Source organism: Haliotis cracherodii, unplaced genomic scaffold (assembly GCF_022045235.1).
Source record: "Haliotis cracherodii isolate W230 unplaced genomic scaffold, xgHalCrac1.p SCAF_12, whole genome shotgun sequence".
In the NCBI taxonomy this organism is placed as follows: Eukaryota; Metazoa; Mollusca; class Gastropoda; order Lepetellida; family Haliotidae; genus Haliotis; species Haliotis cracherodii.
The window spans coordinates 27,564,949-27,584,974 of record NW_027266267.1 but is presented as its reverse complement, the minus strand read 5'-3'; the positions used below and the strand labels follow the sequence as shown (position 1 = coordinate 27,584,974).

General features: G+C 39.2%; 1 protein-coding gene across 2 annotated transcripts in view; it reads right to left on the bottom strand.

Annotated features, from left to right (window-relative positions):
• The window catches only part of LOC139458313 (uncharacterized), a 61,044-nt gene extending 43,987 nt beyond the window's left edge, over positions 1-17,057 (bottom strand). For both annotated transcript variants that reach the window (XM_071239702.1, XM_071239703.1), the window contains exons 1-5: positions 17,002-17,057; positions 13,722-13,808; positions 12,974-13,357; positions 12,448-12,807; positions 12,008-12,040 (exon numbers count right to left, since the gene is read on the bottom strand). In XM_071239702.1, the coding sequence (XP_071095803.1) occupies positions 12,008-12,040; positions 12,448-12,807; positions 12,974-13,357; positions 13,722-13,776 (832 nt within the window). In that variant the 5' untranslated portion in view covers positions 13,777-13,808; positions 17,002-17,057. The remainder of the gene's footprint in view (positions 1-12,007; positions 12,041-12,447; positions 12,808-12,973; positions 13,358-13,721; positions 13,809-17,001) is intronic.
• Between the last annotated feature and the right edge of the window lie 2,969 nt (positions 17,058-20,026).

Below are 20,026 nucleotides of genomic sequence, written 5' to 3'. Positions count from 1 at the left end.
GGCACCAATTCATCTTTTTTGTTTCTTTGCACCTAATATATCCACAATTTACGAAAATATGTCATACATTTATCTACAAAAAATATATATTCAGGCAAGGTATTTGCACCTAGCACTAGCATAACTGTTTATTCACGCGTGGTGTTGCAGATTGTAATTGAACGAGACCAGGTATTGTAGACGCACCGACTTCTTAGGCGAGTGACATTGTGTATTCAAGAGTAAACTGACCTAAACATAAGAAGAATGAACTTACTGAAGGTATTAATCAATCCGCATATACAGAGAGACAGTTACAATGAATTGCCATTACTAACATCATGTACGTGTATTCGTGAACAACTTAAAAATATTGTTTAACTATTAAAAAAATTAAAAACAATATCTACTCTTATTTATAAGGATCTCACTTACGGATTAGACATTATACAACGTACAAGTGATAATATGGGAATTATCAATCATAAGAAGGCTGTTTTCTTCTTGCCGAATTGTTCCCAATTTCAAATATTTGTGTCCCAATATTCATTCAATTTTTCATCAATCGGCGGAATATCATATCATTAATTTTCGAGCATCCCCGCACCCAAATATTGTCGATGTACATGGTATATACCTTCAATGTAAAGTTTTACATTTGAAAACTCAAAGCCCAGTGCACTGGTGTCACCTATGTCTGTGAATTGGTTACAAATGATAGTGTACAACTTCTCCAGCACAATGAACATGGATGGAAATCAAATGTCATACAAGGCCTAGGGAGGTGATGATAACTGAATCACAAAACATTTTCCAAGGCTTATCCCCACTTGGAATATAAATGGGGGGATTGCGAAAGTTTAGATTTTTCACTTGAGTGAAATAACTGCATCTATATACACAATTGGTAAATACCAAACGTCAGAACAATTAAACCTGGTTATTTATTATCATAAAACTAACAATATTTACACGCACGTTTAACTTTAATCATCATACAGTTATGTTTGCTTGAGAGTTGAACACATTATACATGTACATCGTGTTGCACCGTGTTGCCACACTGCCACATGTGCCACACTGAACTGATCATTCTGAACATAAGATTGATATACCCCGGTAATTAAATAGTCCAGCAATATATCGACAGGATAATATACACGTAGATGCACCAGATTACAGGGTTCACATTGTACTCATTTGAGACATTAAACCGAATTTTAGCGAGAATAATGCTTCAACTACCATCCGACACATTCACGAAAGCTTTTAATATCTGGAGAAAAACACAAAGATGCACTGACTTAGATGCACTGACGACAATTGATGTACATAATACATTAAATACAAATTAATACAAGATAGTAAGCTGTCTTACTGATGGTCTCTCTTATTGTTATACCCTGTACTGTACGTGTAAACGTGTTTGAATGTACAAGTTCTTCTGTAATGTCACAATGACACTGCGCATATGTTACGCACAGAAAGATCCATTTGTTATTGTTGTTTTTTATTTGAATAACATGGGAATTGAAGTATATGTGTCTAAGCGTATGTAATAATGAGTTGTGTAGGAGTACATGTAATGCACCTAACAACGTTAACTTCGAGGCCACACCAATCAGGACGCCCCTCCATGCATGTACATGGTGTGTGTTTTTCACCCAAGTACATGTACATACATCAACACTGATATAACCAGTGTCAAAGTGGTATCCATCAAACTACATCAGTATATTCTAGTATATAAATATATACATGTATATTTATACAAGACAAAGACATGATGTAAGTAGATTGTGAATTCATGTCAGTAAGACTATTTAATGACTGCATTCTTATAGCATGAATATATTACATGTATTTATCAAACATTACATGTACCTGCAATCCATTCACAGTGTAGCCTTGTAGTATACATTGTATGTATGGAGACTATTGCCATGGCCCGTTACGCGTTGACGGCGTGATGGGCCCATAAAAGTCCCATTACACTCATAATTAGTGCCATAAAGCAATGAAATAGTTTTCGCCGAAATCCGCAAAACATGATAGCAAACTTTTGTGTTGTAGTGTACTAAAGCATGCTTTAGTTTGTTTACAGGAGATTCACGACTGACAAGTTGGGGTCTGCAGATTGGTTCAGTATACATGCTGACAAATGTGTAGACCGACAAAAACAAACATTGACCAAATAACGTTTAAACAAATTATAACAAATCTTTATTTCCTGGCGAATGTCAGCTGCTTCCTTTCACAGACCATTCATTCACATGGACTCCCTCTCCACTAATTGTAAATATTAAGTCCCCATGGTACTCAGTGTGGTGATCTGCCTTCAGCTGCTCGCGATCTAAGCTCATTTTCACATTGTGTTGTTGAAGGCTAATATATGTTTACATGCTCTAAATGGCAAACTAGTTTTACCTACGTCTGTGATATTCGAGTTGTTGTAACTGTCCTTCAGAGACAGGATTTTATACAGTTTAAACATTCAGTTTAAACATTCGTCTTTAATGTAAATATTTGTCTCATCACGATATGGCTGAAACATTGCCAATGTGACTTTAATATTAACTCACCCATTCATCATACAATTGTAAATATTAGCTACAAAATCCTTTCCATGTTCATAATAAACATCCTCCTAAAGCAGAGTCGATTGTACAACTCCAACTACATCAATGAATCGTTAATGAATCGTTATCAAATAGTGATGACACCAGGCGTTCGCGAAAGATGAGCGTATCCTGCTCCACCAGTGTGACACGTCAGAAACACATGCAAAGGCAACCTAAAAACACGGGAACATATGGTACAAGTCAAAATAGAGAACTGCATCGCGATCAGACATAATATTTGCGACTGATGTGTCAAAATATCCTCCACATCATTACGTTTTTATACAGTATCGAGATATGATACACAGAAGTAAACATGTCTTTATCTTTCCTCTATCTTTCTTAGAATTGTGGATACAACTATGACTGCGACTGTGCCTTGAAACAGATAACACACATACCTGTGCATGTGATCTCACCTACCATGAAGAGTCCCAGCCTGTATGATTTACTTCCTTGTTGTCATTTTTGCGACTGATGTGTCAAATTTGGAAATATCCGAAGACTACAAGTGGACATCGCCATGCTACAGGGCCTGATCAAATCAGCAAGCATGGTGTCAGCTTTGCTGTGAAGGATTGAATGCTCAAAATGATAAGGCTTGTAAAAATGGAACGGAGAAGCTGTACATTTGACCCCCCGACGTGTCACATCTAATGGGCTTCATCAGGGTGGACATTCCTACCTGAAGGACGAGTTCCAGTCCTACGAGCTACTGCTGGGCGACTTCAATGAGGAGTGGGTACTGACCACGAATCACGGCCATGCTGGCAGGGACAATACAGAGCTGTCAGGATGAATGAAGATGGGCATCTTTTTGAGTTGTGCACACACCACTACCTTTGCAGGATCGAATCCTTTTCCCAGAATAAACCTCAGCACAAGGTTTGCATGTCTGCATTCAATTATGATCTCATCGCATTACATCAAGAAATACATCTGTTCAACTTAAAACAAGATGGTTCCTCTGAAATCTGCAATGGGCAAAACGATCAGTGACAAAGGCAAGCAGAAGGAGAGATAGGTTGAGCTCTACTCAACTCTATTCTAGGGAACATAACATCTCTGACTCTGCACTGGAGGCTATTTAGCGCCTGCCAGTAATGGGGGAGAAGGAGGAGGGCGAGGACGAGAAATCCTCGGTGGAGGAGCTGAGCGAGAACAGGCTGCCTTTCTGGTTATTGCTCGGAATGGATGGGATCCCTCTACAGGCTGCCAACATTGGAAAGGGGCTCCTGCTAGGCCACCCGTTTGAACGTCTGTGCCAGTGATGGAGGAGGGCGTGGTACACCATGGCACTGTAGACTTCAACATCATAACCTTGTACAAGAACAAGGGTGATAGCCTCGTTTGTAACAACTACTCCTGGATCTCTTTGCTGAGCATTGCAGGATTGTTCTTCACTTGTGTGGTCCTCAGCAGACTTGTTGATGTGGTGTATCCCGAATCAGTTTGGATTCGGGAAAGAATGATCCATGATTAACATGCTCTTCTGAGACGACGGCTGCAGGAAAAGTGCAGAGAGAAGAATCAGCCAATCTATTTCACATTCATCAACCTCACAACCTCTCGACTTTGCATGCCAAGATTGGCTCCTCGTTATGATTCAGCCATTCAACACTGACATGAAAGGCGCCATGGAGTTCAATAGCTCTTCCAGTGAGGCTGTCGACATCTGAAGTGGTGTCAAGCTGGGCAATGTGTACTTGAACCTACCCTGTTTGGAATCTTTTTCACATACTCAAGCACGCTTTGTATCCCCGATCGTCGTAGTCTACCTCCAGGATGGGAATCTGTTACAGCTCGCCTGAAGGCAAAAGCTAAAGTTCGTGAACCCCTCTCCTTTTCACAGATGACTTGGCTCTGGCAACCCACTCAACAATTACAAGTGAGCTCACATCCAGCAAAAGCAGCACCTGCAATTGGTGGGAGGAACTCACTGAAGAAACAGACGACATTCCAAATATTACAGTTCGATTATTTATATTGACCGAAAAAAATAGGTGAGCACTTAGCTGTTTATGTTAAAACAATAATTGACCTAGAAACATAATCGGAGCGAAACGGGATTCGAACCTACAATCATATGATTCTGGTGTTCCCAAGGAAAGCAACTCTGCACAGCGAAGTGTTGCGCCCTAGGCGCCCCGGGACATCCATGCCCCAATGGAATGTTATACATCCATTCCAAAGAAGGACCACACAATATAAACTTCTTCCATACCTGGACGTTTTATTCAACATTATGCTTGAAACATTATCATTTCTTGAAGACTGGGCAATTGGAAAACACAAGCAAAAAAATATAATTGGAATCCTTTAAAATATTAAAACACCTGGGGATGGTTCGTACCCCACATTTTACAAAATATTCGATACAAAATAAGTACAATTTTATTTTATGAAGCCGAGATTTGGGGCATGGAATTAAGTAATTCAGTGGAGACACTACATCTCTATGCATGCAAGTGATCCCTTGGTGTCAAACATAGTACCCGAGGTTTAATAGTGTATGGAGTAAGTGGACGATATCCCTTACATATGTTTGCAAAGATTCGAGTAATTAAGTATTACTTAAAATTAATACGTATGCCATTTGACAGGTATCCGAAGAAATGTTATAATATGATGCTACTTTTGACACGCAGGGTTGTTGAAATTGGGTAACTAATGTTAGAAACCTTATTAACTCTTGTAGCTATGGAAACATATGGTTAAATCAGCAGAAAGGCACCAAACTTTATGAACTGTTGTTCGTAAACCTTGAAGGACATGTATATTGTTTAGTTAATTAACGTGCTATTCTTTGTTTCAGAGGCGTTTTGTCACATGTAAGCGTTAGGAAATTCAGAGTACAACTTGCAAGATCGCGTTGTGGCTCACGTAAATTATTTATTGACAGGAAGATATACAGGTATTCCACATGAAAACACACACACACACACACACACACACACACACACACACACACACACACACACACACACACACACACACACACACACACACACACACACACACACACACACACACACACACACAAAATATGTGTAGCTAAACTAGACGACCGTCATCTCATCCGGGACAAGGGCGTTAACTAACATAAATGTATCACTTGCCTTTGCTTCAAACAAAATGGCGGCGCCCAATCAAGAAAATCTGATCGATGATAAAGATCTATATTGTAATAAAAAGGGTGTGGAACGCGCGAAGTGCATCAAATCAGGAATTTGCAAAATATCTGTCAACGCCAAGTTGGCGGTACACATGCTTTGCAAATCCTGCAGTCGGCCGAAATCTGCACATTGAAATCCATATTGTTTATGAACCGGATGTCCTGGATACTGGATTTGTATAGTCAGTTACCCCCCTTGCCTCGGAAGACAATGCCCAGCTACGTCAAAAAACGGTAATAGATGGTACGTGTTGTTCCCCTGCCTTGCCTAGTATAAAGAGGATAGTACAGGGACTGGTCTGCTCTGACAAGTACAAACAGCCATGCAATATACTTTCCATTTCAGTGCAATAATCTAACAAATATTATAACACTTTCTTAAAGACAAGACAGAGTCTAGTAGTTTGGGGGTTGAGTCCCATCAGGGATTCGAACCCACAATCGCCGAGTGAGGCACCCAATCGCCAGCACACAAAGTCAGCGATGCAAACCACTCAGCCACATAGAATCCATGGATGGATACATTTTACCATTTGAATCTATGGTATGTGACGAAAAGGTCATCATATCGCAGTTGTCATATCAATGGACATACAGATATGATTTGAAAATATAATAATCATATTAATTAAGTTTCGTGAACATAAGGGGAATATTATCAAATTGTATCGCTTGTGGTTTATGTAACATTCATAGAGGATAGTACATGTGTGGAGTAAAATATGTCTCTCTTATCGAGTGACGGGGAGAAAGAGAAAATTTCAACCCAGTGAAAATATATTTCCTTTCCACATCACGGGATGAGAGAAACATCATATTTCACTAGGCACATGGAATATCCTATTTATTGTATACATTTTATGCAGTTGTCTATCGGAAATCCTTTTTTCGCTACAAATGTAAAACCTTGAAACGTAAACCTAACACGCAGGGACGTTTCACCCGCCCCCTCTCCATTTGTAATTGCAACTTAAAAAGTTGTTCCTAGTTTGCAAAATCTTAAACAAGTATAAACAAAAATAATAACAAATATATGAGGTCACTGGAACTGTTTATTATACATTTGGATATGATTATATACAAACTCAACTCAACAAAAACATATTCTTGGAAGCTACGAGACCGCAGTTTGAAGCAAAGGGACACACGCTAGTCCAGTCACAAAAATGGCGCTTTGCCAAATTGTCAAGTTAAATGAGAAATTTACAATTTCACACTGGATTGAGTGCTGCGTGCGGCGTTAAACAACGAACGAACAAATAATAATAACGATTTTGGTATATTGTTTAATTAGTTGGGGGATATCGTCCAGTCCTGTTGAATCCACAACACACGGGATATAATGTGTTATATAATGCTACAATGTTGCTGGTTTGTGGATATATTGCTGTCATATTATGCCAGACTATTAGCACTTGTAAGGTGACATGATTGTGAAACAATACCACGAATCATTTTATCTCTTGTATTTGGGGGAACCATCTACTACTCTCCCACCAGGCTGTTCAACCTACACGCCTTTGCAAAGATATATTAAACAAAAGTTACATAAACTGAATAATAAGGTAGTAAAAAAACTTATATAAGATCCACCAATGATTACACAATTAAAAAAATAGATGTGTATTGTGTGACACTTAGTCACAAACGAATAAAAGAATCTTGCTGAACAAGAATATTTGTGTATGCTACATGTGACATGTCAAAGGCGTTGATGATTGGATACAACACAAATCCTTCAAGTGAAGTTAAAGCTTTGTAGTGTTATTGAGAATTAACGTCTATGGAAGCGTATATTTTAAAATCGTTGCGGAGCTAGACTATTTGTAAAAGCTTTTCAAATGAAACTTTACACATATGTCAGTGTCCAAGGATTCTGTTATTTACTACTCACATTAAGATGAAGTGCTGATCACCTATTGATAACAAAAATAGGAATTGGCACGGAAAACAAATAAAACAGATGTACATAAGTCAAAGCATTGGACCTATACAAATCTCCCCACACAAATTATTGCTTATTTTTATACATGCTTATTTGGACATACAAGTGAATTCACTACATCAGCTGATTCTTTATCACATCTTAAACCCTTCTCAGATGGACCAAGCAGCTAGGAAAAAAGGCCGAATTTACATTTCACTAGCCAGAAGCTGTTCAAAATTTTGCTTGATTGACGAAGCAATTGCTAGGCCAAGCAAATAAGATGATACTATTTTGTCACCAACATGCTATTCACATGGATCTCGTATTAAACATAGCTCACACAGTTTTCCTTTACGTTGTTACCATCAAAACATATTTGTTACATAAATATCAAACACATTCACCTGATGTCGTAATAATTAACATCATTTTTGGATCTTTTGAAGTTGTGTGTTTAGTTAAAAACGATTGACAGAAGTAGAGCCACACTGATGCTGATGGCCGCATTCTTCCCCACCGTCACGCCTTTTGAGGTTTCACATTCTGAAATATGTTAGACAAAAATATATTTATCATAAATGAGGCATCAATGTTTTCTTATTCTTGTCCCTTGTTCAGCCTGACATTAAATGAGAACTACCATCATAAATGTCATTAGTGCATTATGCATCATTATCATTATCATCATCGTCATCCCCATTGACTTCATTTTAGTTTGAAAAGATTAGAATCGATGTAAATGGGGGAACTAGTGTTAGCATCATGAGAATATTAATCCAGCAATAATTTACCATCGATTCCCGTGAAACATGTTGAAGTCACAGCCTCGCTTTGACCCGCTAACCCTCCATCCACCAGCAACCGGAAGTAGTATAGAGTGTCTGACTGCAGCCGTGGGACACTGAGTGTCTGTCGCGTCTGAGGCATGCCTGTGTCTGCCATTACGTTAGTAACACTCCATACAGTTGAGTCTTTCTGCCAATAGGAAAGAAGGAACACATATCCCCGACTACGTGTGTCACTGTAGGTCCACTGCATCTTAACACTGGAGGTCGTGTGCTCTGTGCAGTAGAAGTCAGTTGGCGGGGAGGGTCTTTCATCTGAAATAAAATAGGTGTCCATCTTGGTCTCAGTTTTATTCTTAGAAATACATGTGGGACAGTGCTCCCAACATGATTGCTGTGTCAATGTTTATTTGTTTGAGGGTACATGAGAATGATGCAATACTCACCATCTTTTTACGTCTCTGATATAACCTGGCCGGGGATCGAACCCTGGGCCTTCCACTCTCCGGGCGGACGATCTACCGCTAGACCACCGAGGCGGTCTTACTGATGTAGTGAGTGGGTTAGGGTTTGAACATAATTTAGTTATATCAGGGCGTGTCATTTTGATGTGGGGCAAAGCCCGAAGTGATAAAAGTCTTTAATCATGGACTGACTAAACAGGGCCAATGTAATGTCATCTGAGATTCAAACCAACGATCGTAGGTACTGGGTGATTAATCCTGTCTACCTTATAAGTATCACGTGACAGTTACAAAAAAACTGTAGTTACACTAATTGGATGGTCTCAGGCAAATAAACTGAAAAAAAACAACATCGGCACGTTGTTACGGTAACTGGTAATTGATCCAGTCTACATTATAAGTGTAATGTGACAGAGAAATATTACAGCACTAAGTGTACATTCTAATCTTATGAAAGAGCATAGCGCAACGTCTCCTAAAGCATCACACAAAAACTGCTTCACAGTTTAAGTAAGCATTTCTTCCCACTGTAACCATGTAGACATGGAACGATTTCGTATGTGATCTAGGTTGTCTTCAAAGCGTTGACCAAGGGTCGTTATGTGCCAGTAAAGCATTATACAAATTCTAGGAAATGCAGTGAAATTGTGGAATTGCATTGAACTGGTGTTATAACTTATCAAAAACATGATCGATGAAATCAGTTGCCTTATGCTTGAATTTAATTTCACTGTCAAGCATCTGACAAAAGCTTTTTTTAAGACGTAGTAAATTTAATAAATATTGTCATTGAACTGTATGAGCAAGAATGCCCCCCTCCAACTCCGAAACGCTCTGATTAAAAGACAAACAATCTTGGGCCAGCATGATGCAAATGATATCTTTATCATTTGAGAAAGGATTCTGATACAATAGTATATAACACAAAACAACTACCATGCAACGATTATTGCAAAGATGGTAAACACAATGACATATACATGTACTAATATATGTATACATGCTATCTGTTTTATAAAGCTGTTGGTACATTGCTATTGTAGATGGAGGGAATGCACAAAACACATGATACAATGCTAGGTTGTTAGTTTGTGGATATACTCCGATCATGATGTGCCAAACTTGTACATCAGTAACTGTAAGTTGACATGAGTGTTAGACAAGACAATGAATCGTGACAAAACCTGCATTTATGGGTATCATCTGTATCATCTCTCACGAGACTTCACGCCTTTGTAAAGTCGATTTTGCAAATGCGAAGAAGATCAAATAGATGTGTATTGTGTGACTCTTCAACACACACAAATAAAAACAGTTATAAGCTAAACAAGCATATTTGTGCTACTTGTGACATTTCAAGGGCATTTGCCTGGATACAACACGAATCCATCCAAGTGAAGATAAAGCAATATGGTGTCATTGAGAATTAACGTCTATTTAAAAACGTCGAGGAGCTAATCTATTTGTAAAAATATACACATATGCATTTACTGATAACATTTTAGATGAAATTATAAGTGCTGATCACCTATTGATAAAAAGATAGGAAATGTCATGGAAAACAAATCAAAGCAAGACGTACATAAGTTTATTCATTGGGCAACTTCATTCATCTACAAATCTTCCCACACAAAATTTGTATATTGAAATACATAAGTGAATTTAATAGTGTAACACCAGCTGAATTCATTACATCTTAAACCTTCTCAGATGGTGCAAGCAAGTAGGGAATAAACCGAAGTTACATATACCTAGCCATACGCTTTTAAACAAATTGATTGATTGACAAAATTAATAAGGGATTTTGGTGGTTTTGAATCTGTGCATCGATAGTCGCACAAGCGGAAGAAACAAACAGTTCTCAGTCTGTCATCACTTAGCAAATTGCTTAGCCTAACTTATAAGATGTTACTATTCTGTCATCAACATACTGTTTATATGGATCTCGTAATAAACATAGCTAACACAGTTATCTTTTATGTTGTTACTATCAAAATATATTTGTTACAAACATTTATTGACAAACTTTCCGTCAAGGGAAATGTTCTAGTTAAATTTTGAATCTGTAGTTCGTAAATTGCTCATGCGGAAGAAACAAAGAATTCAGAGTCTGTCATAACTAAACAAACTGCTACACATAACAAATGAGATATGACTAGTCTGTTATATTAAAATAGTTTACATATTCTTCTTTTATACAGTTACTATAAAAAATAATTGTGTTACATGAAGACAAGAAATGATGGACAGAAGTAAAGCCACGATCGATGACGCTGATTCCCGCGTTCTATCCCACTATCGCTCCTTCACAGGCCGCAGAAACTGAAACATGTTATATAAAACGTTATCATTCATCATCTACATCTTATTCTTCTTATTATTCTCCTTTGTTCAACTGAACAGTAACTGACGAATTACCATCATAAATTCCACATGCATTAGGCATCATTATCATTATCAACATCTGCATTATTTACAGACCGCCGTCACAGCTGAATTATTGCTGAGTGCGGTGTTAAACAACAAACAAACAAATCATTTCAGTTGAAAAGATTAGAATCGATGTAAATGGGGGAACTAGTGTTTGTATCGTGAGAAGATTAAGCCAGAAATATTTTACCATCGATTTCCGTGAAACAAGTGGATGTCACAGCCTCGCTCTGACCAGCTACTCCATCCACCAGCAACCGGAAGTAGTATAGAGTGTCTGACTGCAGCCGTGGGACACTGAGTATCTGTCGTGTCTGAGACATGTCTGGGTGTGCCGTTACGGTCATATTGTTCCATACAGTTGAGTCTTTCTGCCAATAGGAAAGAAGGAACACATATCCCCCACTACGTGTGTCACTGTAGGTCCACTGCATCTTAACACTGGAGGCCGTGTGCTCTGTGCAGTAGAAGTCAGTTGGCGGGGAGGGTCTTTCATCTGAAATAAAATAGGTGTCCATCTTGGTCTCCGTTTTATCATCAGAAAGAAATATGGGATAGTGTGCCCTTCATAGTAGCTGTCTCAATGTTTATATATTTGGGGGTCATGAGAATGATGCAATACTCACTGGGTTGAATGGTAGGTGTTCTAGTTGTTGCTCCTGAAAATGTAATTAAGATTGATGGTTGTTATGCTAGTACCATATGCCTGATAACCTACTTAAGTGTACATTTAAAATCTCTTTATTTACACAATGGGTGGTGGCACGTATGTATAGAATACATATGCATGTAGTATACATATGACTTATACAAATACATGCTGAATAAAACACCTATTGACACGGTTGCAAAATGTATTTCCATGTTAACTTGACACTGTTATGCACGTGCTGGCATCTATATTTAAGCTGTACGTGTGTGTTTATGAAGGAAGACTTGATTAATGCTTCTAAGAATAAGATGAATATTGAGTTACGGTTAGTAAAATTTTCACATGTTGATATGATGTATTCACGTTGATAGATTCAAATTGGTCTCAGGACTTAAATATTTAATGAAATCTTACCAATAACAAGAACTGTTTTGTTGTCACTGTAGTCTTCATTAATGACAGAACACCTGAACTGTCTCCCATCGTCTAGATCCGTGACTGTGTGAAGCAGTGTTGACGCCCCTGTATACTGACATCCCCCTGACCCAGGTACGGGAGTAGGAGGGTCATAGGTGATGTTTTGGTCGTTTGGATATCGTGTCCAGGAGGCGAACTCGTTGTCTATGGATAGCCACTCCCATGTCCACAGGTTCTGGAGATTGTTCACATTAAACTGGTTCCCGATCCTCCCAGTGCATCTGAATGAGATCAGCTGACCATTGTCATAACTGACCCTGTCGGGAGTGGGGAACATCTCTATCTGCTCTGGGTAACCTGTAAGATATAATAGAATCACTGATGTTCATGGGTGAGCAGACAAAGAATGTCAATACTTCGAAACACTGATGCATGTTGACGTCAGATGTGTTTTCTGAATTACTCAAAAACAGTGTAAGGACATCTAACACATTATATTTATAGTAACTAGAAACATAAGTACTTCTGGCTGTGATGTTGGTGGTTGCCTCATCACTTCCAGATGATCCCGCCAAGTATTGGGTGGTGCAATAGTATGTAGAAGCAGCATCAGTACATCTCAGATCTGTCAGGATGAACTGTGAGCTGCCTGTTGCTCCAGTAATAGAACCTGAGACTGTCATCCGCTGTTGTAGACTTGTGTCCACTACTTGTACTGACGAATCTGTGTTGGTCATTCGTATTATAGCCTGATGAGAACCAGTAGACGATTTCTTGCCAATCTCAATGTTAAACAGTTGTGTTATCCCAGGTGCATCTGGACTACAACTTATAGTCAGCTGAGATGTTGGGTTACTTCCCCCAATAGTTATTTGTGTTGGTGAAGTGGTCAGTCTTGCCCCTGTGACTGAAAAATATTTAACACAGGAGTCGACAACTTGACAAAATGTCGCGTGATGCATACAGTAATATATCTGCTGTAAAAAGTTTGTAACATTGTAGCAGATTTGATTTTGGTTCAGAAGATGTACACAGATGATTATATTTACACAGCTAAAAGATGCTTTAGTATAAGTATCTTCAATGCATTCTCTATTTCAGGTACGATTGTTGATACCCGAACCCAATAATTATTGTGTCACTTTACCACCCAATGCCAGTGACTAACTGCTAAAATATCACGAGAATAATAAGTAGGTAAAAATGAATTACAGTGAACAATTTAAACAATCACAGCTTCACAAACGATACCTCTTTTGCTGACAACTTACTTCCAGAAACAAAAGTAATGCATGTCAGGAGACCAAGCGGATGACAACACTTCATTGTTTCTTTCTTCCAAATGTGGATTCCAGTTCCTGAAACATGTCAAGCGAGTATGCAGTTGATGTGTTTTTTTCTCCCAAGTTATAGCAACACATTATCTAACAATCTAATAATTTTCACCATTAATATATTTGGTATTTTAAAAAGAACGAACAACCGAAACTTTACATTTCTTTCACCACTGCCAGCAAACTGTTGAAACTATTATATATCTGAACAACAAACTGTTCACGTATACTCCTCCCTAGAAATCAAATGGTTGCCCCCGAGTGTATGTTGGCTATGTTTTTGTAGATAAGATCTCAATTCACCCGTAGTTTATTTACACACAATCTAACTATTTATCAAGCTGCAGCACATCAAGGTGAGGTGAGGTGAGGTGAGGTGAGGTGAGGTGAGGTGAGGTGAGGTGAGGTGAAATGGTGTTTAACGTCACGTCCGAGATTATTGCACTTATATAGCGACGTGCATGTACGTGTGTGTGTTTGTGTGGCTGCTTGTACTAGTCCGGACTGATGCCGATTTATAGTGCTAGCTCACTGAGATACCATGCCACAGTTTAACATGAATACCCCACTCAGACACAGTATACTGACTCCGAGCCTACCAGTCCTTGTTTTAGCCCCTTGATGCCGAGCGCCAGACCACAGGGTAACAACAAGTACCATCTGTTAACGTCTTTTGGTATGACGCGGTTGGGGATCGAACCCCGGGATCGAACCCCGGACACACAGTTGCACCGATTACAGCTTACATGTGGGCTCTTTATTCAACCATGAATGTACAAGAAATGATATGTCACAATTCTCTCAGTACAGTAAAAACATGGTTACAACGAACACAGATATAGTTAACAAACGGATACCCCGATTTATCTCCAATATAATATCATATAAAATTTATTCATATAACGTGTGTACAGTGATGTACGTATCTACTCCAATGATGACTAGACGAATCATCTATTCATACCCGATAAAAAACAGCCGGAGTTTAGTACGTGACTACATGTACGTCATCCCTATTAATCAAAGCTGTCAATAAACTGAAAATCATATCTGTCGAAGACACCAAGTAACGCTGAGTTACCAAGTTTTATTCAGTACTATATTTACTACAATTCAAAATACTTCAGAGTTACATTTTTCAGAGAAAGGACATACACTTAAGAATGACATTGCTTCTGTATGTGAGTGCACGTAATACTTGGCATCTCAGTTCGCAGCTTCATAATGCTTCTCGCAGGTGGCATATCTGGATGTGTGTACATAGAGGTTATCCCGCGAGTGTGTTTGGGGATGGTTAATATCCTGCATTAGGAATAAACATTGTATTTAGCGAGCCGTGTTTGTCACAATGACACCGCGCATATGTTACGCACAGAAAGATCCATTTGTTATAGTTGTTTTTTATTTGAATAACATGGGAATTGAAGTATATGTTTCTAAGCGTATGTAATAATGAGTTGTGTAGGAGTACATGTAATGCACCTAACAACGTTAACTTCGAGGCCACACCAATCAGGACGCCCCTCCATGCATGTACATGGTGTGTGTTTTTTACCGAAGTACATGTACATACATCAACACTGATATAGCCAGTGTCAAAGTGGTATCCATCAAACTACATCAGTATATTCTAGTACATAAATGTATACATGTACATTTATACAAGACAAAGACATGATGCAAGTAGATTGTGAATTCATGTCAGTAAGACTATTTAATGACAGCCTTATTACAGCATAAATATATATCATGTATTTATCAAACATTACATGTACCTGCAATCCATTCACAGTGTAGCATTGAAGTATATATTGTATGTATGGAGACTATTGCCATGGCCCGTCACGCGTTGGCGTCGTGATGGTCCCATAAAACTCCTAATTAGTGCCATAAAGATATGAAATAGTTTTCGCCGAAATCCGCAAAACACGATAGCAAACTTTTGCGTTGTAGTGTACTAAAGCATGCTTTAGTTAGCTTACAGGAGATTCACGACTGACAATTTGAGGTCTGCAGATTGGTTCAGTATACATGCTGACAAATGTGTAGACTGACAAAAACAAACATTGACCAAACAACATTCAAACAAATAATAACAAATCTTTATTTCCTGGCGAATGTCAGCTGCTTCCTTTCACAGACCATTCATTCACATGGACTCCCTCTCCACTAATTGTAAATATTAAGTCCCCATGGTACTCAGTGTGGTGATCTGCCTTCAGTTGCTGGCGATCTAAGCTCATTTTCACATTGTGTTGTTGAAGGCTAGTATATGTTTACATGCTCTAAATGGCAAACTAGTTTTACGTTCATCTGTGATATTCGAGTTATTATAACTGTCCTTCAGAGACAGGATTTTATACAGTTTAAACATTCGTCTTTAATGTAAATATGGCTGAAACATTGCCAATGTGACGTTAAATATTAACTCACCCATTCATCATACAATTGTAAATATAAGCAACAAAATCCTTTCCATGTTCATAATAAACATCCTCCTAAAGCAGAGTCGATTGTACAACTCCAACTACATCATGTGTTAATGAATCGTTAATGAATCGTTATCAAATAGTGATGATACCAGGTGTACCTGCTCCACCAGTGTTACAAGTCAGAAACACATGCAAAGGCAAAGTAGTTCTACACCTAAAACACGGGAACATATGGTACAAGTCAAAATAGAGAACTGCATCGCGATCAGGCATAATTTTTGCGACTGATGTGTCAAAATATCCTCCACATCATTACGTTTTTATACAGTATCGAGATATGATACACAGAAGTAAACATGTCTTTATCTTTCCTCTATCTTTCTTAGAATTGTAGATACAACTATGACTGCGACTGTGCCTTGAAACAGATAACACACATACCTGTGCATGTGATCTCACCTACCATGAAGAGTCCTAGGAAATTTGTTGAGCAAATTAATTCTTTGTCCTGAATGCACCAGGTATAGATTTTGACAGTTGTATTATAACAACTTATGTGTAAATATATATCGGGTCATGGTGACAGTGTCAACAGAGTGGAATACATTTTGGTAAGAGTGTTTAAACAGTAATCTACCCATTGTAGGGGAAGGGGGAGGGTTTGGGTAGTATTCATGAAATGTTTCGGTTATTTGAGATTGGTTATTCTCCAGCGTCGAGCTTATATTACTACAACGATCATACAAATTACATTAATGAACATTATGAACCTTAAACACACATACCTGTACCTGCGATCTCACCCACCACTATAAGTTCCAGCCTGCCCTATAATCCTCTACTGATCTGCGTTAGAATGCAGATAGAGGGATCAGCCCACCACTGTAGCGGATCAGTGAACGTTGTGTTGACATTGTTGCTATGGTCGTGGGTACGGGGAGGAGCACACATTAGGACACAGGGAAGTATAACCTGAAAGGGAGCAACCATTGCATTTCCGGTGGGGGGAGGTTTCTCAAAATATACAAACCCCTCTTTCGCTTATTTTATTTATATTTGCCTCGCATTGTAGGAAAAAATATTTCCTTATTTTCAAACTGTGTGTATTTGGATTCTGAGAAGCAAAGGTAAATTAAAAAAAGGTTGGGATAAGGGACAAGTGACAATCTAGCATCTCAAAGCCAGATGCTTTGGCCAAAGGGGTCTAGCAATGTCTGGCTTCTCGTCTAGTAGATGATAAACTCTCACTCATATCCCACTCTGCCTTGCGTCTGTTCTATCCATGGGAAAGGCTGAAGGAAATACAGAGTCAGAGTCCCTTATGCAGTAATTTGTTCTCTTCAAAACCCATCATGCAGCTCTTGCTACGCCTCTGATACCAAGTAGTATTGTATTTTCCCTTTCCCTTGTATCTATCAGCGATACGTGGAGAGTTGGGACCTCTTGCAATGGCATCACACTGCCCAGGTCTGTGACCTGGAGCGGTAACTCCTCCAGCCTCAACTCACGGTGACGGACAGCCTGGTAAGCAATACTCTCCCATAGGTCTATCTTTATTGGCGTAGAAAATAGTCCCAGCGGCTGCTTCCGATGGTGGAGAGTATCAATGCATTGTGCTCTTGCAAATCTGACCCGCACACTGTAAACTTTGCACCAAATAAGATAATACAGCAGGACGAAAGAAACTCATGAAGCCAGCTCTTTGGTTGGGATGCTCGTATGTATGCACCATGACGACAGGATTGTCAGTGGATCGTTGTGTGATGAGGGATGTACCCAAGACTGCTATCATCCACAACAAACTCCGAAGACTACAAGTGGACATCGCAATGCTACAGGGCCTGATCAAACCAGCAAGCATGGTGTCAGCTTTGCTGTGAAGGATTGAATGCTCAGAATGATAAGCCTTGTAAAAATGGAACGGAGGAGCTTAACTATGAAGCTGCGACTTGTCACATCTAATGGGCTTCATCAGGGTGGACATTTCTACCTGAAGGACGAGTTCCAGTTCTACGAGCTACTGCTGGCCATGGGCGACTTCGATGAGGAGTGGGTACTGACCACGCAGCCATGCTGGCAGAGACAGAGCTGTCAGGATGAACGAAGATGTGCATCTTCTTGAGTTGTGCAGACACCACTACCTTTGCAGGATCGAATCCTTTTTTCCAGACTAAACCTCGACACAAGGTTTGCATGTCAGCATTCAATTATCAACTCATCGCATCGCATCAAGAAATACATCAGTTCAACTCAAAACAAGATGGTTCCCCTGAAATCTGCAAGGGGCAAAACGATCAGTGACAGAGGCAAGCAGATGGAGAGATAGTCACTCCACATTGACATGAAAGGTGCCATGCAGTTCTAAGCTCTTCCAGTGAGGCTGTCGACATCCGAAGTGGTGTAAGCAGGGCAATGTGCACATGAACCTACCCTGTTTGGAATCTTTTTCACAGTCATACTCAAGCACGTTTTGTATCCCCGATCGTCGTAGTCTACCTCCAGGATGGGAATCTGTTACAGCTCGCCTGAAGGCAAAAGCTAGAGTTCGCGAAGCCCTCTGCTTTTCGCAGATGACTTGGCTCTGGCAACCCACTCAACAAAGACAAAGAGCAGACAAGACAAACAAGCGAGCTCACATTCAGCAACAGCAGCACTTTCAAATACGTCTGCAATGGGTGGGAGGAACTCGCTGACGAAACAGACGACATTCCAAATATTACAGTTCGATTATGTATATTGACCTTAAAACATAGTTGAGCACCTGCTTATGTTAAAACAATAATTGACCTAGAAACATAATCGGGGCGAAACGGGATTCGAAGCCACACTCATATGTTTCTGGTGTTCCCAAGGAAAGCAACTCTGCACAGCGAATTGTTGCGCCTAAGACGACCCGGGACATCCGTGTCCCAATGGAATGTTAAAGGAATACATCCATTCCAAAGAAGGCCTGAGTCATAATTAGTAGCTCCACAAGGTGTAGATGTAAATATCGTTACTTTTAGTACAGTCCGTTTGGCTCCAAATGAGAACAATGAATTGCAAAAATAACTCAAAATCGGGAATAGTCTATTAAATGTCAATACGGTACACGGCAATGAAAACCCTATACCCAACAATATCTGCTGTTTGTTATTTTCATCCACCTCACTGATAAAAGTTGATTACGAAACAATCATGTTGTTTTGTGTACAAGTTGACATCTTGAACAGTAGGAGGAACAGCGCAAACATCAAATAATCTTTTCATGTGAGTGAGGGAGTAAAAATTTAAGGTCGCATCAGCATTATTTCAGCAATATGGCAATGCGTTCGATGCAATTCCCTACATTGACTTGTACCATATGTTTCCGTTTATTTTTCAAGTGGACAGTTGACTTGCTTTTGCATGTGTTTGCGACGGTTTCCACCGGTGGTGCAGATTACACTCACCTTTTCGCAAACACCTGGTATCATCACTATTTGACTGAGTTTCATTAATACATGCCCATGATATTGTCCGAATGGTACAATCAATTTAAGCAAGCCTCTAGTATATCTCTATTTATCTGTCTCCGTCATTTTACAGAGGGAATAATAATAAATATCACGTTGTCAGCACAGATGTGTTTAGGTCAGACTGACCCAATGGTCATATCTGAGTCAGTTTAATAAGGTCATACTAATGTGGTAAATTTAATATGTTCAAGCCAGGCCTTTTAAATATGCGAGGAAAATGAGAATTTTGAAATTGAAGCGCATTGACCTAGTCATACAGATTATAATAATAACACTCGGGCATATTTTATAAATACTTACTTTTTTATTGCAA